Source organism: Coffea arabica, chromosome 1e, assembly GCF_036785885.1.
Source record: "Coffea arabica cultivar ET-39 chromosome 1e, Coffea Arabica ET-39 HiFi, whole genome shotgun sequence".
Lineage (NCBI taxonomy): Eukaryota > Viridiplantae > Streptophyta > Magnoliopsida > Gentianales > Rubiaceae > Coffea > Coffea arabica.
The window spans coordinates 3,535,310-3,558,686 of NC_092311.1; the positions used below are offsets into that span (position 1 = coordinate 3,535,310).

At 36.2% G+C, this 23,377-nt stretch overlaps 2 protein-coding genes across 3 annotated transcripts; both read left to right on the plus strand.

The window, feature by feature from the left end:
- The first annotated feature begins 503 nt into the window (after positions 1-503).
- On the plus strand, positions 504-11,702 carry LOC140007887 (uncharacterized). Of its 2 annotated transcripts, none has more exons than XM_072051526.1 (7): positions 504-1,080; positions 1,765-1,804; positions 1,903-1,985; positions 8,866-8,943; positions 9,057-9,110; positions 9,330-9,464; positions 9,603-11,702. In XM_072051526.1, exons 1-7 carry the CDS (start codon positions 778-780, stop codon positions 11,307-11,309), a joined length of 2,400 nt encoding a protein of 799 aa, XP_071907627.1. In that variant the 5' UTR covers positions 504-777; the 3' UTR covers positions 11,310-11,702. The 2 variants fall into 2 exon arrangements, with proteins under 2 accessions (XP_071907627.1, XP_071907620.1); XM_072051519.1 differs by having other exon boundaries at positions 505-1,080; positions 9,594-11,702.
- A 4,154-nt stretch (positions 11,703-15,856) lies between these two features.
- Positions 15,857-16,954, plus strand: LOC140021098 (uncharacterized). Its single transcript, XM_072071830.1, has one exon. The coding sequence runs from the start codon at positions 15,857-15,859 to the stop codon at positions 16,727-16,729; it is 873 nt and encodes a 290-aa protein (XP_071927931.1). The 3' UTR covers positions 16,730-16,954.
- Positions 16,955-23,377: the final 6,423 nt, after the last annotated feature.

Here is a 23,377-nt window from a genome sequence, read left to right on the forward strand (position 1 = left end):
TAACTTGATGATGTATTGATATTTTAGTATTTGATATTTATTAAAATTAACTATAATAAAATTTTATTAACCCCGCGACGACAATTTTATTAACCCCCGCAGGTGGAAGCGGGGCGAGTGGGAGGCGGGGGATGGGGCGGGGGTTCGGGGGGAATTAATAGGCAACGGGGCAAGGGGTGGGGAGGGGGAGGGGTCCCCCGCTCCAACTCCGCCCCGTTGCCATCCCTAGACACACCACATCAGGTGGTTAGACAAGAGAACACAGTCTTCTGTTGCATATGCACGCAAACTGTTTGACTTGTAATCCATGAAATACAGGGAAATCTAAGAAAGGAAAGAAAAGTTTTAAAGAGAGGTTGTTTTCCTGTTGAAACTTGGGCGATGGATTGTGCAGTATCGTTGAAGTATGCTACAAATAAATGGACCCTTCCTTGCGTGGGGTGTGAATTTACCGAATGAGGCCTTTGTTGACTCAGCTGCAAATTGAAGGTTGGCTATATGCTGCAGATGTGACAACTTGTCGGCAACAAGGTGTGGCTACGAATTGTTGGCAACTTCCAGGAAGTCTCCTCTTTAGAGTGTAGCTTTGCAAAAAGTGGAAAAATTTGGAAGCGCAAAAAGTTGTGTGGAAAAATTTCATTCCCGCAAGTTTTAGCCTCCTTGCTGCCCTTAGTTGCCAAAGTTGAACCATATCCTTCCTTGTCTCATCGCAGAAAGCATCCCCCCATCACCATTGCAGAACACTTTCATCCTAATTCCAATCCCAAGCGAGAAAAAATGGCTGATACTGCTGTTAGTGCTACTATTCAGGTTGCATTGCAGTCGGTTGTTTCCCTTGCCGCTGATCATGTTAATCTGGTTCGTGAATTCCCAACGGAGCTGGAGAGACTCAACAAATCTGCTGAAATGATTCGAGGCTTCTTGGCTGGTGCCGACGAGCAAATGCATAGCTCAGACGTGAAAATTTGGCTCAAGCAGCTGGAAGAAGAGGTTTTCAAAGCTGACAATGTGCTGGACGAGCTCAACTGTGAAAATCTTCGTCGGAAGGTGAAGTATCGAAATCAACTCACGAAAAAGAAGGTATTCTTCTGCTTTTCATTCTTTAATAAAATTGGTTTTCGTTGGAGGTTGGGTTCAATGATCAGGGAGATCAACACGAACCTTCAAAGGATCCATCGGGATGCAGAAGGTTTGGGACTGGCCTACAAGCACCAAGTTGAAGATGCATTCCCTACTATTGCTTCTGGAGCCACAACAAGCCGACAGACCGACTCTACTATCGTTCGAGGAGATGTCCTAGGAAGAGACGAGGATGAATCAGAAATAGTTAAGAAGTTGTTGACCGAATCTGAAAGTGTTATTTCAGTTATTCCCATAACTGGCATGGGTGGATTAGGCAAAACAACTCTAGCTAAAGCCGTTTACAAAAATGAACAAATTGTTGGACATTTTGACAAAAAAATTTGGGTTTGTGTGGCTGAAGAAGTAGATAAAATCGAGAAGGTCTTCAAAATGATTCTTGAATCGTTAACAGGAGGAAAGGTTGAAGGGGATCGTAGGGAGGTTATAGTTCAAAAAATTCTAGAAATAGGTTGGAGGCATTTATAGACCAAATTTGGAAGCAATTTATTATTGCTGGGAGGCAATTGAAAATCTACCAGCATCCCTTGTGGTGCTAAACTGTCATTCTATTGGTAAACTTTGAAGTACACTATCTGACCTGGGTAGCTTGGGTTGCACTTACACCATTATATTTCTCTGTAGGAATTGGAGCTATTGGAGCTTGAAAGGCGCGATGCTACTGGTACCATCAACATGAATCTTTTAGATAATTCTTCCTGTATCTGTATTATGTGTGTGTGTGTGTATATATATATTTACTGTATTCTTGATGGTTTTTAGGTGAAATACTGAAGTTAAATCCGAGCTACAAGGTTCCTGCTGATTATAAACCTGTGCTGAAAGAGGCAAAAGTTCCGATCCCTGTAAGTCAGTAGAGTTTACTGATGTGATGGTTTTAGCACTTTGTTGCCTGTTTATGCATTATAACTAGAACACAATCTGGCTTTCTAGGGAAAGAAAAAGAGAAATAAGAAATAAAGATTGAAAATAGCCTTTCTCTGAATTGCGGCTATATTTGAATGTTTCAATTATTCACTGGAAACATTTGAGGTAGCAGGCAAGGAGTTAAAATTAGTAGTTGTCATGCTAGAATATAGTTGGCCTCCATATCATCTATAACTATTGCCAGGTTGATCACAATTTAATTTTGTCAGATTGGGCATTGTGGTATGAAATAGAGAATAGAAGTCTGAATCACAAAAGTGATTCTGAAGCATTAAAGTAGTGCACATCAAAGTCTTATTGTGTGATGAAAACATAATTGAAGCAATTCAAACTGGAGGTGATTTGAGGACAATAGGACCCTGGAAATATGGCTTTGTATTATGGTAATATGTTATATGTTTATTAGCTTAATTTTCTATCTATCTATCTATCTATGTTTATTCTTTGAGGTGGATGCTTCCCCTTCTGCCCCCTCGTTCCCTCTAATTGTGAGTGGATGGGACATTTTGGCTGGGGCTGTATTAATATAATTATGCTTAATCTGCTCATCTCATTCCATTAGGCTACAGACTTAGTTTATCTTTCGGAGATGGGATGCATTTCACAGTAACTGTCCTTTTGCTTCGATATCTTGGTCTCATCGAGTCATGTACTGCTACTGATTTCTTCTTGTGGTCTAATTGATGGTAAGTGGATGCTGAAAGAACAAAAAATGTGGAGAGCTAGCCTTTATGGAGTTCAGAATTTCTAAGAAGAGTATGGCTTGTCTACATTTTGGCATATAGTTGGTGAAGATAACAGCAAACTTACCATATTTGCATGATTGCAAGATTGGAAATTGTAAAAAAAAAAAAAGGAAATAAACAGAACTCTGCTTTTTTTATTTTCCCACACTCAGAATATGCTTATAAGGTAGACATTTATAGGGTAACCCTATCACAATTCTGCCACAACTTAAGGTAATAGAACCATGATTTTAGGGATTACGTAATCAACTCATAGCCTATCTTTTATTTTAGTTAATCTATTCAAACTTGATTGATCTTAAGCAATAAAATCCCATAATCATGGGAGATAATATCTTCGACACTCCCCCTCAAGTTAGTGCGTATATATTTATCATGCCCAACTTGCTTGTAAGAAGTTCAAAATTTGGTCTAGAGAGCCCTTTTGGTGAGAATGTCAGCTATCTGCTGAGCTGATGGAATGAATGACATGCAGATAATTCCTCCTTCAAGTTTCTCTTTTATAAAGTGGCGGTCAATCTTAATATGTTTGGTTCTATCATGTTGCATGGGATTATGAGCTATGCTAATTGCTGCCTAGTTATCACAATAGAGCCTCATTGGAAGTTCAATAGGTCTTTTCAGCTCCTCTAAAACTCTCTTTAGCCGTAACACCTGAGACACACCATGAGCCATAGCCGGTACTCTACCTCTGCACTAGTACGAGCTACAACACTTGGTTTCTTACTTCTCCAAGTAACCAAATTGCCCCATACAAATTTACAATACCCCGAGGTTGATCTTTTATCAATGACTGATCCTGCCCAATCAGTATCTGTATAAGCTTCAATGGTTCTTCGATCTCTCCTTTTAAAGAACAATCCCTTTCCTGGAGTGCTTTTTAAGTACCTCAGAATTCGATATACTGCATCAAGGTGCTCTTCACACAAAGAGTGCATAAACTGGCTCACAACACTCACTGAAAAGGCTATATCAGGACGAGTGTGAGCCAAGTAAATTAGCTTGCCCACTAACTTTTGGTATCGAGCAGTATCAACTGGTGTTCCATCTTTTAGATCTACTAACTTGTGATTCGGATCCATAGGAGTGTCTGCAAGTCGACATCCACTTATCCCTGTTTCCTTAAAAGATCCAAAACATACTTACCTTGGGACACAACCATGCCCTTTCTGGACCGAGTTACCTCCATTCCTAAGAAATATCGTAGTGTTCCCAAATTTTTGATTTCAAAACTAGAAGCAAGACTTTTCTTCAACCGCTCCATCTCAGTTAAGTCATATCTTGTGAAAATGATATCATCCAAGTACACAATGAGTACTGCTATCTTCCTGTCTTTGGAGTGTTTAACAAACATGGTGTGATTACTCTGAACTTGGGTATAGCCATGATCCTTTACTGACCTAGTAAATTCAAACCAGGCCCTAGGAGATTGTTTGAGACCATATATCGATTTTTTTAGCTTGCAAATTCTAAACTGAAACTTCCCTTCAAATCCAGGGGGAGAATTCATGTACACCTCTTCCTCCAGATCTCCATTTAAAAATGCATTCTTTACATCAAGTTATTGTAGTGGCCAATCAAGGTTTACTACCATTGAGAGAAGCTCCCTGATAGTGTATAATTTTGCCACTGGAGCAAAGGTTTCAAGATAGTTGATCCTGTAGGTTTGAGTAAACCCTTTAGCCACGAATTGAGCTTTGTACCATTCCAATGTCTCATCGAAATTATACTTGATGGTAGAGACCCATTTACACCCTATTGTTTTTTTTTACCTTGTGACAGGTTTGTTACTTCCCATGTTTGATTCTTCTCAAGAGCATGCATCTCCTCTTCAATAGCCTTTCTCCACTCTGGAACTTGTAATGCTTCCTGTACATTCTTTGGAATTTCCACAGAAGAAAGTTGTGAAGTAAATGTCAAGAAAGTAGGGGATCTCTTTTCATAAGAGACATAGTTAGTTATGGGGTGTTTGGTACAAGAACGCACTCCCTTTTGGAGTGCAATAGGAAGATCCAAATGAGCAATCTTTGAATCAGAGGAAACTTTATCTGAGGACTCAAACACATCAAATTCTACCCTAGGTTTGGATTCCTTGTTGTGAAGAGATGGGGGATCTTTTTCTTTTCCTCAATAATTTTTCCTGACATAGGGTTCAGGTTTTTTCCAGTTACGTTCCCATGTCTTTCACTAAAAGAATTTGACTCTATTATTGGCACTAAAGACAAGGGACCCTCTTTTAATCCTTGATCAATTTTTTCAAGTTTTTCAAAATCCTTTTGACAGGTAAATTGAAGAGTCATTTGATTTTTCAGGATTGTTATCTTGAAAAGATTTTTGTCGAGGAAATTGTGCTGTAGATTTTTCTAAAAAATTAGTAAAATCAATTCCCCCTATCAACAAAATTTGATTAGGAATTTGATTTTCAGTACAAAAAACATCATCATCTTCTCTAAGTTCTTCTATATGCCGAATCCCTGCCTGAAGAGGATCTGCAATAAGGGTTTATCTTTAAAAATTGTTACATCTATGGTTACAAACATTTTTTTGTGAAATAGGATCAAAGCATTTATGCCCATTTTGCGTGGGTGCATATCCAACAAAAATGCGTTTTCTTGCTCGAATATCTAACTTACTTTGACCCTGTTCATGATTGTGAACAAAGGCTATGCACCCAAACACCTTTTGTGAGATTTCATATGTTAATCAAGAAATGGGATAAAGTGTTTTGAAAAAATTCAAAGGAGTTTGTAAATTCAATGTTCTTGAGGGCATTTTGTTTATGAGATATGTAGCAGTTAAAATTGCTTCATCCCATAGATATTTAGGAACATTTCTTGAAAAAAGTAATGCCCTTGCCACTTCTAAAAGATGTTTATTTTTTCTTTCAATTACCCCATTCTGTTGTGGAGCATCATTGCAGGAGCTTTAATGCACAATCCCTTTTTCAAGAAAGAAACTTCCGAAAATTTTATTGAAATATTCTTTTCCATTGTCAATCTGTGCAATTTTGACTTTTTCTTGAAATTGGGTCAGAACCATGCAGTAGAAATTTTGAAACACACTTGCAACCTCTGATTTCTCTCTTAATAAATACACCCAACAAACTCTCATGTGATCAACAATGAATGTAACAAACCATTTTTTTCCAAACTGAGTTGAAATTCTAGAGGGACCCCAAACATCAGTATGTAATAGAAAAAATGGTTTTGAGGGTTGATAAGGTTGTATAGAAGATGTAGACCGATGATGTTTAGCCAATTCGTAGATTTCACATTGAAAGGAAGATGAATCCTTATTCTTAAACAAAGCTGACAATAAATATTTCAAGTAATAAAAACTAGGATGTTCTAGTCTAAAGTGCCATATCGTAATCTCTTTATTACTAGTAATAGACACAGACTTGTAACATGTGTTTTTGATTGGTATTGTCACATTTGATCCATCTTCAAGGAAGTAAAGTCCCCCATTTTCTCTAGCGCATCCAATCATTCTTCCCGTGGTCTGTTCCTGAAACTCATAGAAAGAAGGGAAAAAAATTAATCCGACACTTGAGATCCCTAGTTAATTTACTTATGGACAGCAAATTGCAAGATAAATTTGGAACATGAAGAACTCTATGAAGTGTTTGAGTAGGAGAGATGACAACGGAACCTATGCCAGCTCTAATGGATAATGATCCATTAGCAATCTTGACCCTCTTATTGCCTGCACATGGACTGTAAGTTGAAAATAATTGTGACGAATTGGTCATATGATCAGTGGCCCCAAAATCAATAACCCATAAAACTCGTGCACAAGATGCATTTGATGTTTTACATGAAAGAGGAACAATAAAATGATTACTATTTTTAGCAAAAGAGCAGAAGGGAGTGAAGCTTTTTTGCTCAGTGGTTGAAAATTGTGGAGACTTAAAGAGTTTGTACAATTGGCTTAATTGTTCCTTTGTGAAGGTCAGTGTCTCAGAGTCGGTTTGTTGCTTTTGAGAATCCTCGTTCACAGTCTGCAACGCCTTGCTATCACCTCCATTTTCTTCTTGAAATTCGAAGGTTTCCCATGTAATTCCTAGCACGTGTCCTTTGTGTGCCACGACTTTTTACAGTGTTCACACCAAGGCTTCTATCTCCGTCCAAATCTGTCCCCTTAGAAACCAATGCTGAACTCTCAACTTCACACTCTACCTTGGACTTTAGCATCACCTTATGCCTTGATTCTTCTCTCCTGACCTCAAAAAATACTTCACGAATGGAGGGAAGAGACTTCTTGCCCAAAATACGACCTCGCACCTCATCAAGTTCTTGATTTAGTTCGGCCAGGAAGACATAGACTCTGTCGTTCTCCTCCCATTTCTTATATCAAACACTGTCTGCAGGGCAGTCCGATTCGTCCTCATAACAAAGATCCAATTCCTGCCATAAAGTTACCATCGGATTGTAATAGGTTGTAACATCTCTGTCTTCTTTTCTTAATTTCCACAATTTCGTCTTTGAGATTGAAAATTTGAGACGAATTCTTTACATCGGAATACATATCCCAGACAGCGTCCCACACATCTTTGGCTGTGGGCAAAAATAAATGTAGCTTTCCTATCGCTAATTCCATAGAGTTTATCAACCAAGCAATAACTAGAGAGTTCTCTGAATACCACCATCTCTTCAAATTGGGATCTTCAGCAGCTGGTTGTTGAATTTCTCCAGTAATGTGGCCGAGTTTACCTCTGCCATCAATAGCAAGTTTTACGGATTGAGCCCATTCCAGATAATTGGAACCATTTAATTTATGAACGGTTATTTGCAGGGAAGGAGAATTTGAAGCAGTGTAATCCGTAGTTTGGGTAATTACTGAAGATGAGAATGAGTCTTCTCTTGTGTGAGCAGTAGACTCCTTGGATCCAGTCATGGCTGCTCAGTAATTCATGGACAGGAATTGGTACAGAGCCGGAGCTCTGATACTATGTAAACTTTAAAAACGAAAAGGAAATAAACAAAACTCTGCTTTTTTTATTTTCCCACACTCGGAATATGCTTACAAGGTAGACATTTATAGGGCAACCCTTTCACAATTCTGCCACAACTTAAGGTAACAGAATCATGATTTTAGGGATTACGTAATCAACTCACATCCTATCTTTTATTTTAGTTAATCTATTCAAACTTGATTGATCATAAGCAATAAAATCCCATAATCATGGGCGATAATATCTCCCATAATCATGGGGGATAATATTTTCGACAGAAATTTTCTATAATTTTTTTTGGTGTTTGCCTATTTGTTCATATGTTGTCTGGCAGTAGTCTTTCAACTTATTTTCTTCAGTTATATGGTTGGTTCTCAAAGCAGGGCTTAAGTGACAAAGCTTTTCTTATACTGGGTAGAGGTATAATCAAATGAGAACTTTGTTTACCGTTGGTCAAATTCCTGTTTGAGTTATTATTTTATTTAACAAGACCTTAACAAGGACACTGAATGTTACCTCTTAGGTGAAATACATTATCTATGCGGACATCTTAATTTTTTGGAGGATCTAGAGTGAGATCATTAAGAAGTTAGACTTCCAAGAAAGATGATTTGTTAATATTATGTGTGCTGAGAGATAAGGATTTCATTCATATGGAAAGGTGGATATGTTGGATATCGAAATTGTTTACTTTCTAGCCTTGCTGAGTGGTGAAGATGGTTTGAAACTAGTACATCACTGACTACTGAGTTCCTTTGAAGTTTTGTTGGGTCTATTCGTTTCACAAATTAATAGGAATAAAGCTTACACTTATTTTGCAGTAGGATGACCATGGACATTCTTGTGGATCATACACATGTAGTCATGTGCCTACCTATTGGTTTGGATTTCAAATCTTTATTGATACAAGAAGAGACACACTGTACTCTTGGGTCTCCTCCATCCCACTCTTGCTTGAGAAACTAGAGAAAGAAAGAGGCCACACTTTTTCTAATGTCACAGTTGTTTTTAATTTCTTGCATGCAGAACTAATATTGGACACTTCTGGGATTTGCTGATGACATTCCTCGTATTGGTTTTTGCTCTGTCTATGTGCAGATTAAAGAGAATGCTGCATATAATATGGTTGGTTTAATTTTTGGGCCAGCAAATGACACTCAAAAGCGACTGGAAAAGGTTTATATCGGCATATGCCCTCTGTGCTAATATTATATTACTGCCACAATTATTTATAGTATGCAATTATAATTCTGTGTGAAAAATTCACTGGTTGTTTACTTTGAGATCAGGAAACTGGAGCTAAAGTACGAGTTTATGGAACAAGAGCAGTTACTGGAGAAAAGGTAATGTGGCTGCCCCAAGTTGCCTTGCTATATTTCTTGTCCTGTTTCACTAGGTCCTGCATGCATATGATTCTCGCCCCTTTTTTAGTAATTATCCAGAGCATCAGCTTGGGTATTTATTTCTCTTTTGTTTACGCTGGTACATGCGATGGGCTGCATGATGATATGCATGGGCTTCTCTTTATGTTTTTCTCTGCTATTATTCTTATCACTCTCCAGGTTGAAGTTACTACTCCTGATGGTAATGAAACATGTGGTAGTTATGATGAGTTGCACGTTCATGTATCAGCTGACACATATGAAAAGATTGATGCTGCGGTGGCTCTTATTGAACTGCTAGTCACCCCAGTTTCGGTGAGTCTCCTGAACTTTAAGATCGTAGAATATTAGTCAGTTATGATTGCTAATATCTTCTTAAGGTCATTTAGAGTAATTTACTTCTTCATGCCATTCTTTGTACGAAAATAACTTAGTAATTGTTAGACTTTTCAGGGGAATCCTGCTTCCATTACTGTAACATCAACTGCAACATCTGGTGACAATGTGAATAGTGGTGCTCCGAGTCAAGGCACACCTGGTACTAATGTGCCTGCTGGTGTGGCAAGTGGAGTGGCTCAGCCAAGTGTAGGATCTGGACCAGCACCTTCACCTAATCACTTTCAGCAGTACTCAGGGCCTTGGTTTCCTGTGGGTGCACCTCAGACACATGCCTTTCCATCATCAGGTTTTGCTGCGGCTCCTGTCCATTTGTCTCCATCACAGTTCAATCCCTCAAGTATGCTGCCAATATTTGGTCCTCGGCCAGTTGTCACAGTGGGATTTACTCCGGTTCCCCAGAATCCTTCACTTATTACCTCCGGGCCACAGCAACCACAAGTTCTGCAGAGGCCATACATTTCACATCCGCCACCTTTGTCAGCTTCACAACCTGCACCTATTCAATCAAATGTCACATCACCACAATTATCTACTAACCAGTCAGCACCAACTGGGCCCACCCAGTTTGGGAGTTCAATATCTATTTCTTACCAGCCACCTTATGCTGGATCATCTATAGTACCAGTGAACACTCCAACATCCATTGGAGCTGGAAATATGATGTCAATGACCCCTGCAACAACTGGTCTGCAGGGCCACCCCTCCATGGCTTCTCATCCTTTGGCTGTGTCCAGAGCTGCACCGCCAAATATCTTTCCAATTACCCAGCAATCTGCTTTGCAGTCAGCTGGTGCTGCAGTTAATCATCCCGCAAATGTCCCATACTTCAACTCTAGTTCCCACTTCCAACAGGGGCTTTCACTTTCTCCACTACCTTCAGCAGCAAAAGTACCTGGTCCCATGCAGTCTGTTATGCCACGAGCTGTGATACCTAATTCATCTCCCAATGTGGTACCAGGATCCACCCCTCTTCTTTCACCAGTGACATCTTCATCAACACTACTACATCCAGCTTCAGGAATTCCTAATTCTGGTCCTGCTGGTGCTGTCAGTTTTAATGCCATTAACCCTGCAAATATGACTGCTCCCAGACCACAGCAACCCAGCTCAAATGATTTTACTTTTCAGCCTCACCGGCCACACAATCCAGCCCTTGAAGTTGCTCATAGACCAAATACTCAACCTATACTTTTACATCCAAATCAATCAGCACAGCCATATCAGGAATCTCAGATTTCACCTGTTCAGCCAGGAATGCACATGTTGAGACTACCACCTGCAAATCCAGGGTTTTCTAGGCCTAATGTTGGCAATCAAATGATGCAGCCTAGAGCTCAAACGTCTGTTAACTTTCCCAGTAGTCCAACAGCGCTTCTGGGTCCACCTAGGCATGCACCATTTCCAGGTTCGAATGCTGCTCCTCTACTGCAACCAAGAAACTTCAATTTAGATCCCCCATTCGTCAATGCAGATGGAATTCCTCGAGCAGGGGGCCCAATGCAAATTCAGCAAAACTACCCTCCATCGGCAACTAGGCCGCCAAGTTTTGTTGCTCCAAATCAACATATTAACAGTAATATTTCCTTTCAACCTGCTGCTGGGCTATCTTCTAGAGCTTCTGGAGTACAGCAAGTGTATGATCCCTTCTCGCCAACATCTGTTTCTCTTAATACTCATTTAAGCAGTAACAGAGCAAAGATTCAGAAACAGGAGAGTGATCCAGAGTACGAAGACCTGATGGCCTCAGTCGGTGTAAAGTAATGTATGCTCGTTAGTTTTTAGATGTCAGTGGCTTATGACCAAGAAAAAGGTTCACATGATGCGGATCAATCTGTGTCGAGCTTGGATCTAATTTATGAAATCATGCATTGCCGGTTCTTACTGGTACTATTCTTAATGGGTTATTACCAACATTTAGAGGGGAAAAAATGGAAATTTTCAACTTTCAATTATTTCTAGATGTTGCAAAATACATCTGTATTCTATCACAGTTTGTATAGTTTCTTGTCAACCTCTATCAACTAAATCTTAAATCGGCCACCTCATAGCTAATTGTAATACCTATTTAAAATTGACGAATATCAAGGTAGAAAACCCTCATGTCGATTCCCTTTTCATTAGTGTTGAATGAGAATATTGCTATGAAATTCTCAATGCTGAATGTTTCTAAATACCATGGCTGTGCTTGTAGCCATTTTGTTCATCTTTTTTATACTATTCCTGTTTACTGATTTATATAACCTGTAAATGAATTGTTGTGGTTTCTCAAATTTTTCCCTTTATATGCTTCAATTATTGAAAACACTTGAATGTAGGACCCAAATTACAACCAACCAAAAAGAAAAAAAAAGGATGAGCACACCAAATATCCATAAAACAGTAAAAGGAGAGAGGTGGCAGTTGGGATAAACATTTTGTGTCATTTTTTGAACTTCCAATTTTGCTCTTAAAAAAATTAATTTTTACCCCAACCACCTAATCATATTTGCTAATATAATCTCCTATAACTCCCTTAGATACAGCAACTATCAAATTAACTATAACTGTATTAAAGAAAAAATTACTAATAAATTGTAATTTTTTTTTCATGAAGAATTTATATAAAATTTATTTTTGTAAAAATAATATTAATATATTCATAAAAATCAATAATTATTTCTAAATTGCACACACTGGGTGCGCCTTTAACACTAGTCCTTATAACGTCTAAACTAATAAAATTTCACAGAAGATAAAGAAAAAGCAAAATTTCAATAGGAATGCATTCCCATGAGCACTATATTAGTGTAACTGTAACATGATGAGCAGTATAACAGTTGGTTGTTCATAAATGTTGTTATGGTATTTCAAATAAATTTTTTGGTCCGATTCTAATAAAATGCTTCTCTATTTTTTGAGTTTCCAGTAACTGATGATATTAGGCGCTTTAAAGAATTCAAGGAACTCAAAGTTTTCATCTATTTACCGCAAAAAAAAAAGCACAAACAAATTAATGAAACTATTATCCATTGGAATCGAGGGCATTGACTTCAAGGTTCATGGTAGCATAGTAAAATATATTGTTCCTGTGAAAATAAATGCTGGGGTCTAAAGAATTTTGGTTCTGAAATTTTACAGAAAAAAAAAGAAAAAATTTGAGATACTCGTTGTCATTGATATTCTTTTAAGAACTTCTCAGATAGTCTTCTCTGATTATGCCTTTCTTGATTTTTTTAAATCAATCAATCCATAATTTTTATTTATTTATTTTCACATTCTCTTCAATGGCATGATTCCCTTTTTAATCTGTAATTAGGATAATTCTACAAGTCCTCAAATCTTTTTAATTTTGTACCCCTATTATTTGTCTTGATTATTCATTGTTACTTATAAAATTTTGACAACTTTTATTTTTATATCATTAGCATATTACTCATGCTAATCCATTTAGGTTGTCCAGTTAGTAATTTGGTTCTGAAAAATTCTCCCTGTTTTTCTTTTCCAATACATTCTGTTTGACCATCTAAGTATCGATTTGGTCAAATCCTCTGTTCTCTTCCTTTCCAAACTTTTTTGACTCCTTAAACAAATTAAAATATTGCCTTTCAAATTACTTTCCTTCTTCCAACTTCTTATTGTTTCAAGTAAATTAAGAATTCCACTCTCCTTTAATCTCTTTTTAAATTTTTTTTAAATAGATCAAATTTTAAGTGCATTTGCACGGTATTATTATTTTACTTTATATGGAGATGCTAAATTATTTTGTCTCATTTTTTTTAATGTATCCCCAAACAAAAATTAGGATCTCTATTCGGGCATTTAGAAAACCAATGAATCCATATACTTTTTTCACTATAACTATTGACTATAAACAAAAGTTGAATTGTTAGTCTTTTTGGAGTGGGAAAGGATGATGGAATTGACTATAAACATGAATGTATTTTTTTATATTGTATTTTTAGAAGTGTTTATTGTTTTATTTGTAGAAGACTTTATCGTTTTATCTCATGTTTACAACATTGATTTTATTTTCTATTGTCTAATTTTATTCATGAGTTAATCTTATATGTACTGTCAGTACATATATTATCAAAGTCAGATAGATGACACATATACGAAATTTAAATTTTAAATTCAAAATAATCGTCCTGATACACTATTGTAAAACTGTACAAACGATTCAATCTGTTTATGAAGGACATTTCTTCAACTCAAGAATGTTGGAAGGAATGTGGTTCTATCGGTGAGTCCTTTGATCAAGAAAAGAATACTAAAAAGCTAGTCCTAGAAATATATACGATTCTGACCTAGAAATGTACTCACAAGTCACAAAAAGGCCAGAAACAAAAAATTGGATGTCATGACTATTTACAATGAGATAAGATACATACAACCCAATTGGTTAAAGTGGAAAAGATACAAGAAACTTGAGACTGTTTTTATCATATGTTAATATTAGTTAGTAATCATGACAGACCCCAGCAGTTTGTGTGTCAAGTTTGGTCATTGATGCTTAACCGCAAAGTGATGGTTCTATGGTGAAGGAATCAATTATAATATCTTCAAGCTGCAAAGTCACTTCCTCAAAAAGCAAGGCAGAAAAAAAGAACATTGTTGTTTGTATGTTGTGTTATTTTAGTGTTTGTATGTTTTTTTAAAAAATTACCATGGATTTCACAAGACTAATATTTTTAGCCAATACCACTTTGGTCAATTATTGATGGATTTCACAAGACAAATATGTCATTTGGTTAGTTTTGTGTAGCTCATTAATATTTGGACAAAAGTGGGATGTGTTAGAAAGGTTATGATACAAAATGTCCCATATTAATGTTTGAGATGCAAAGCGGGAATAGGTGTAGGTTTGAGTCTACAAAATGGAATTTGCCCTTCTCACATCCCAAAGAGTACTTAGTACTCTTAATTACTCTGCTACTCCACATTTATCTATCTCAGGAGCAATGAAATAGTGAGATGAGAGAAGTGAAAAAAAAGGAAAAAAATGATAAGGAAAAGAAAATAGTAGAAAAGAAAAACAAAGGAATGAATAAACAAGGAGAAAGAAAATAATATAGTGGGGGGCATCTTTATCCAAAAACATCAAAAAGGGGTTAAGTGCCTGTTTAATAAGTTTAGAGAGGAAAAGTACAATTAGAGACAAAGTTTAGGGGATTTAATGCATTTAACCTTAATTTGTTACTCAGTATTAAGAAATCCAGTTGGGAAAAAAATGTTTTAATTCCTTTCATTGATTTCAACTTGACTTCTCTTATACATTGACATAAGAACCATGAAATGATAAGATTAAGACTGGTTAGTGGGAATATGACAACCAATTAGAAAAATGTTGGTCATATTCAAAAAATATGTTACATTTTTATCACTTCTAATTGATTGTTTTCATCGCTTGAGTCTAATTAAGACTCATGAAAACAACTAACAAAAAAGTAAAGAAAAAAAAGATGAATATAACATTATAAATTAGAAATTAGAAAAGCATGATGACACATAAGAGAAGCTTTTTCTTTAAGAAACTGATTTATTGATCAATATAGAAATCCGTCATATATACATATAAACCAAGGAGGGAGAATCTCCGATAATGCAAATTCATATAATCTAGCATACTTTGTTAATATTGAACAACCTCGTTGTCTCTTCTTCCTAACCCTTAGCATCTATTGAGCGATTAAGCTAAAGAGTTAGTTAGTCGAAATATCTTTATTTAACTTGTTGAGTGCATGTCCGGGTCACTAGCAGTGCATAAACTCTCAAGGTGGTCACATTCAAATGGCCAATTATGACCCATCACTCTCTTCAATTAGGTTGTCTCCAAGGAAAGCGATTAGCTTATGTAGAGGTTTTTAATATTTTCTTTTCAAGTTGAAGATAGGCACAGAGCGAGTGAAAGAGGGATAGACTAGATGGTACAAAAGAGAGAATATAAGTGAAAAGTTCTATGTTCGAGATTTTCCACTTATACTAAAAAAAATTTTTAAAAAGAAGCACAGAGGAAATGGGGCAAAAAGGAAAGGGTTAGCAAATTATGAAAATTCTAAAATTATCATTTACTCTGAATTGTAACTCTTTCGGACCCACTTTTTATACTGAACATTCAGAGCACAAAATAGAAGAAACTGCATATAGTTTATAATTATTTAATTTGATTTGATTTGATTTTGTTGTATTTTATCAAATTTAATTTGAGTTGATTGTCTTCATGAGCAAGACATTTTTTTCGTCCTATATATATAGCCTCCTTACGTAGTAAACATACAAAACCCACAAAACAAGCAAACAAGCAAGAAAGCAGAACGAGAGGCAAGGCAATGGGCAGTTTGGTAGGACATGTGATACCTGGATTTGGTTTCTTTCTGATTGGACTCTGGCATTTAGTTAACCATATCAGGCTTCACTTTCTCCATCCAAAATCCTACACATCTTTGCCATGGTTTCCCACTTCAAAATTCAGGTACTTCGAACTTCTCTTGATCATGGGAGGCTGCATTGCCTCAATATCCATGGAACTCTTCATTAGTCCGGCCAGGCACCAACCATTGGACCCTGATGGCACCATCCCATCAAACCATCTTCACAACTTTGAGCACTCGAACATATCCTTGACTATCTTCATTTATGCACTTTTCTCCATCATCCTAGACAAAATCCAGCCCCCAGCTCAATATGGCCTGACCCAAATGCTCGGAGCCATTGCCTTCGGCCAGGAATATCTCCTCTTCCATCTCCACTCTACTGATCACACGGGTGTGGAAGGCCAATACCACTGGCTTCTACAAATTGTCATACTTGTGTCATTTTTCACTACCCTATTATGCATAGGTTACCCCCAGAACTTCTTGAATAATTTTATAAGGTCTCTTAGCATCTTGTTCCAAGGAGTTTGGCTGATGGTCATGGGAATCATGCTTTGGACACCAGAGTACATTCCCAAAGGCTGTTTTATGAACTTGGAAGATGGTCATTATGTTGTTAGATGCCATGATCTTGAAGCCCTTGCCAGAGCTAAATCATTGGTGAACATTCAATTTAGCTGGTATCTAGTTGGAGTTACAGTTTTTGGTATGTGTCTTTACTTGGGACTCTACAAAGTGTTCCCTGGAAAAGCTGAGTATCAATCTTTAACAAAATTGGAGGATGATGATGATTTTAGGTTCAGAAAAGAAACAAAGACGCTTTTCTAGTTAAGCCTACAATGATGCTAGCTCAGCAAAAACCAAAGGTGTCAGGGGCAAAAATTTGGAATTTGTGTTGGGATATTGTTTGTTTGTTTTGATGGCATTTGGATTGCAGTTCTTCCGTTTGTTGTAATGTATGAAGAAGAAAAAGGTTGTTTAAAAGAGGAATGTACTTTAATCTTTTGTTAAAAATTCTTCACATATTAATATTTATTCAGTATTTCTGGATCATAGTTGCATATTTAAGATCAATCTGAGTTGAATTTTGAATCTTGAATCTTGAAAATAATTGTCCTATTTTCTTCATTGATAGATTAAATTACGTCTCAGCTATGATGCTCCTCAATCCTTCCAATTGTAGGCATGGTTTTTGTACTTTTGTTTATTTTGCAACTCATACAAGAACAAAGTTTGGGGTTTTGGATCTGCATAATCCACAACTGATAAAAAGTAAGTCATATACTTTCAACCGATGCTTGCAATCCCCATCAATTGCACTTACATCTCCTGGCGTTTGACTTTGTTAACATACATATTTACTTTACATGCTATAGATTAACTAGCTAATGCAATATATGAGGCACACTTGTGGAATTATTTTATTTTTTCTTTCCTAGAAACATATTTTTATTGTTAAAATTTTGAATTGGGCTAATTTATTACATGATAATTAGTTTTAGGGGAGGTCACTAATATTTTGGAAATTTCGGGAGGAGGCCAATGCAAGTATTTGAAACATCAGGAGAGGTTTATAAAATTATCTCCATACACAATCTAGCCAAACATGCTAAGCGGTCTGGAATGGATACAGCATTTCCAATTCCAACCGGTTGTGTGAATCCAACAATATCATGTATAAATTCATACAATTTCGATGTAATCATGAATGCTTCACAACTTTAATTGTACAAGTTACAAACTCAATTTTTACACTAAAGTTATACTAATTTATACGAGATACTATAAGAATTATACAATCGGGTTGACTTGGACATATTCTATTGAACAGTAAAGGTTCAACCATGCACTTCAAAACTAACACACTAACGAACAAATTCTTGAGCATGGTACACGTTAAAATCTTGCATAGATTCTCTATTACAAGTGTAGCAATGCTGTCCACTGCTTCATTGAATGATGACATTTTCTTGCATTCATTGACTTTAAATAAAAAAAAAAAGTCATACCTCAGTAACGTTAATGATTTGACTAGTGAGTGCTCGTTAAGATAAATTTTAGATATTAATTTTTTTAAAATTATAATTAATTATAAAAAATGTCTAAATACAAAAAGTAAATTAGCTCAATTGTCTTGGTCTTGACTCTCAAACTCGTTAATTTTTGAAGTTAGTACTGGGAATATGCAAATTCGAAAAAAAAAAATGATTTACCAATTGAATTCAAATTGAATTCGAAATTTTTGAAATCGGTAAAGCGGAAGTTTTCCATTTTTGAAATATACGAATTTGGTTCAAATTCGGGAATGTATTTTCTCAACCACTCGGCCTCAGTCCCTGTCAGTTCCAGAGCTACAAACTCTGACTCCATTGTTGATCTAGCAATGATTGTCTGTCTAGCAGATTTCCATGCTATTGCACCACCACCAAGGGTGAACACATAACCACTAGTGGATTTCGTATCATTTGAATCAGAGATCCAATTAGCATCACTGTAACCTTCTAATACAGTGGGAAATCCACTATACAGGATACCAAAATTCATGGTACCTCTCAAATATTTCATTAGTCTGACTAATGCAAACCAATGCTCACGGTTGGGATTATGAGTATATCTACTCAGTCGACATACAGCATAAGCTATATCAGGTCTAGTAAAATTCATCAGATGCATCAGACTCCCAATAATCTGAGCATATCTAGACTGAGCAATTGGGTCACCATTATTTTTCTTTAATTGAGTGTTAGCATCATAAGGAGTACTCACAGGTGTCACATCATAATTTTCAAACTTCCTAAGAAGTCTTTCTGTATAATGTTCTTGTGACAACATTATACCATCACATTTCCTTATGATTTTAACACCCAATATTATTTTGGCTTCACCCAAATCTTTCATATCAAAATTAGAAGACAAAAAATATTTAGTACTATTTACAATATCTAGACTAGTACCAAATATAAGCATGTCATCCACATATAAACTGATTATCACATATTGATCATTTATAATTTTGACATATACACATTTATCCACTTCTACAGACGAGAAACCATCTTTCATCAATACTTGATCAAATTTCTCATGCCACTGTTTAGGAGCTTGTTTTAGGCCATAAAGAGATTTAATTAGTTTACAAACCTTATTTTCTTGTCCAGATACAATACATCCCTCAGGTTGAAACATATAAATTTCTTTTTCTAAATCACCATTTAAAAAGGCTGTTTTGACATCCATTTGATGAATAACAAGTTTATGGATAGAAGCTAAAGCAAATAAAACTCGAATAGACGCAATTCTAGTTACTGGTGCAAATGTATCAAAATAATCAATATTTTATTTTTGAGAAAATCCTTTTGCTACTAAACGAGCTTTGTACTTTTCTATAGAGCCATCAGAGTTATATTTTCTTTTAAAAATCCATTTGCAACCAATAGGTTTTGCACCAGGAGGTAAGTCTACCAAAATCCAAGTTTTATTTGACAAGATAGAATCTATTTCAGATTTAATTGCTTCTTTCCAAAATTTACACTCAGGAGAAGAAATAGCATCGGAGTATGTTAAAGGATCATTATCAACAAGAAAGGTTTGGAATTCATTTCCAAATGAAAATTCTTTTCTTGGCCTTTTGCTCCTTCTTAATTCCTCAATTGGAATAATTTCCTTATTTATTTCAACAGGTGCATGAGAAATTTTACTAGACAGTGGAAAAATATGTTCAAAAAATTCAGCATTCTTTGTCTCAATAATTGTATTACAATCAAGTATATCACTTCTTAACACAAGAAATCTATATGCAGCACTATGTTCAGCATATCCAATAAACATACAATCAGAAGTTTTAGAACCTATTTTCCTTTTCTTAGGTTCAGGCAACAAGACTTTAGCAAGACACCCCCAAACTTTTAAATATTTCAAATTTGGTTTATAATTTTTCCATAACTCATAAGGTGTTTTGCCAGTCTTTTTATGTGGGATTCTATTTTGTAAGTGACATGCAGATAATATAGCTTCTCCCCATAAATTATCTGGAGCATGAGAACTAATTAACATAGAGTTCATCATTTCTTTTAATGTTCTATTTTTCCTTTCAGCTACTCCATTAGATTCTGGAGAATAAGGTGGAGTTATTTCATGTATTATGTCTTCCTGTTCACAAAGGTTATCTAAAGTTAAATATTCTCCACCCCTATCTGATCTAATTCTTTTTATCCTTTTATTAAGTTGATTTTCTACTTCAGACTTATAGGATAAAAAGGCATTATAAGTATCATCTTTATTTCTAAGTAAATAAACTTTGGTATATCTAGAATAGTCATCTATAAAGGTGACATAATACCTTTTCCCACCTCTAGTCATTGTTTGTTTTAAATCACCTAAATCAGTATGAATTAAATTTAATAACTCAGTTTCTCTATGGACAGTTATACAACTTTTCTTTGTTATTTTAGCTTCTGCACATATTTCACATTTGTCCATATTATCATTAATACCAGAAATTAGACCACATGATTGCATTTTCTTTATATAACCAATATTAACATGTCCTAATCTAGCATGCCATAAAGAAATGGAATCAACAATATAAGCAGAAGAAGATGCATTTTCATTTATCACATTGGAAATATTAAGTACAAAAAGTCCCTGATTACAATAGCCTTTCCCTACAAACACATTATTTCTTGTCATTACAATCTTTTCAGATTCGAATGATACTTTCACCCCAACTTTTCCAAGCAAAGCCACAGAAACAAGATTTGCCCGAATATTTGGAACATGCAGCACATCATTAAGAGCCAAAGTATTTCCTGAAGTGAGTTTCAATAGTACTTTGCCCTTACCCAGAACTTTAGTAGTTCGTGAGTCTGCAAGGTAGACTATTTTTTTCATCATCCCCTATTGAAGTATAGGAGGAAAACGCTTCTCGATTTGCACATATGTGCCGAGTAGCCCCAGAGTCTACCACCCATTCTTTAACATTAGCTGCAATGTTCACTTGAGAGATGACTGCAGCAATTATTTCATCTCCTTCGGTTAAATTAACCTTAGGAGGATTACCATTTGCTTTGTCACCTTTATTGTATCTATACAGGGCAACATAATGTTCTGATTTTCTACAATAATGGCAATTGCCTTTCTTTTTCTTAAAGTTGGGAATATTAGGCTTGTAATTGGAATTTTTTAGTCTATTATACTGGGACTTATTGGCTTGCATATAGCTACAATACACGTCAAATAATTCATTTAAGAGTGTTTGTAAAATAGTATGCCTACATACCTTATTGGCATATTGCCACGATTCTTGTATTTTGACATCTGTGGTTGAAGCAGGTTGGGACTCCGTTAGTGCATAGACCACTCCATGGATGTCGAGTCGTGAGTGTACTCGTTCTTGCCACCTTTTGAAATTTTCATTGGCGAAAATTTCAATTTTGGATACATCTGGAAAGGGCTTGGCGAATGGTAGTGCCACTGCAACAGTTGCTGATGAAGGCTGCGGGGTGCTAACATTGTCAGATGCCTTAGTTTCTTAGATTGTTGGATAATTGGCTACAACAATGTTAACACTATCTGCTTGAGTCGTGCGTAGCACTGTCCTAAGAAACTATTTCATGAAATTGAAATGTTTCCCCAGGATTAAACAAGCCTTCTTCTATTTATTGCGAACAAGAAAGACAAACTTTCTTCTTGTTGCAAACTAGAAGGACCAGAACTAGCAAATTAAAACCAGCAGATATATATATAAAAAGGATGAGAACAGAATTATCAGGAAGATATCAACTAACAAAAAAAAAAATAAAAGAGAGAGAGAGAGAGGGATAGAGCAGCTATCAAAAGATATTAACTGAAGCTGCTGGGGTGATTTTCTGAGGGAGAAGTGGATCCTATTTATAGACTTCAGAGTGAGGTGCAACCCTTCTCACTTCCGATGTGGGACAAAGACTGCAACCCTTCTCACTTCTCAATGTGGGACAGAGAAAATAATACTTCTCATTTTTTTCGATGTGGGACAAAGAATATTTTTGAAATACTATATATTTTACAACAATCATGTTAGATAGCAGAAACTATAGCAAATGCATTATATTTTGCCAATGTTTTGGTACACGTAAGGTCAATCGTAGGTGCTACACCATGAATTTGCATTCAATTGCTACACCAGATGTAAATGCAGAATTTGTATATCCTTGGATGGGATTTGTTGCAAATGTTCCTGATGACAATAGAAATGGATAAGATGTTGGAAGCTGTGGCTCTGAGGTTAAGAATGATCTGACTATGAAAGGGTTTAATCCAATGACTGTGCAACCATTCTGGAACTGTGCAACATTATCAGGGTATGCAATAGTTGAGTTCAACAAGAACTAGACAGGATTGTCTTCAGGCAATGGCGTTTGAAGAGAATTTTGAAGCAGAGAATCTTGGTAGGAGGGATTACTATGAAGCATATAACGGGTGATAAGCATGGTTCAAAGTCGCGGTCACGGCCTGGACCGTTCCACGCCAGTCTTGGCATATCGGTCACGGTGAGACGCAAATTTTGAATCATTTAATATTCTAAAAATTGTAAATAATATTCAAAAATATGCTGAACAAAAATAATTAACAAAATTAACAAAAGAAAATTTGTCAAATGTAAATTTGTGAGTTGACTCGGACCAATTCGGCCGAGACTATCAGTATCGGAGACTTTTCAGACGAGTTCTCGGTGAATCAAGTATCTCGGAGTCATCTCATTTCGATATCATATCAGAGGGTTCGTTCCGGTGACAACTTAGCCGAGTTGTCTCGGTCTCGGCAGAGACTTTGAACCATGCTTCCGGGTGATAAGTGGTATAGATGGGTTGCCTGTGCTGATGATTATCATTCATCAGAATTAATTGGAGAATATCTTCAAGAGAAGGCAGATTTGACGACTATTGCTGATATTGAAGCAGAAGTGAAGTGAAGCAAATAACTTCACGGCTTATTGACAATTTTACCAAGGAAATACAAGATAACTGCAGGTCCCTCAGGGTTTGTGAGCGTAAATACAATGAAACTATTATACTCTCATTCGATTTGATGACTCGAAATGATGAGATGGGTCGATTCCATAATGAAAGTGTGTACTCATTCCTCACATCCAGAGAATGATATCTTTAGTTGTTAATGATTTGATGCAGTGTTATTTCGCTTTCACCCTTTTCACTAGTGACAATATCTGCATTGATTTTCCCTCACTTTCTTCCGTTCACATGAATCAGAGATACGAAAGATGCAGGACACCATGCTAATCAGTTGAAAAGGTATCTTCAGAGCATGCAGCCAGAGGCATGGAAACAAAAGCTGATTGAGCGTAAGAAAGAATTGGAGAAACGGGAGGTTCAGAATGAAATAGAGAGGCAAAAACTTGAACTACAGAATAAAATGGTACATATCTGAACATACCATTGAAGATAAATGAGAACAACCCAACCCACATTGAACGTATGC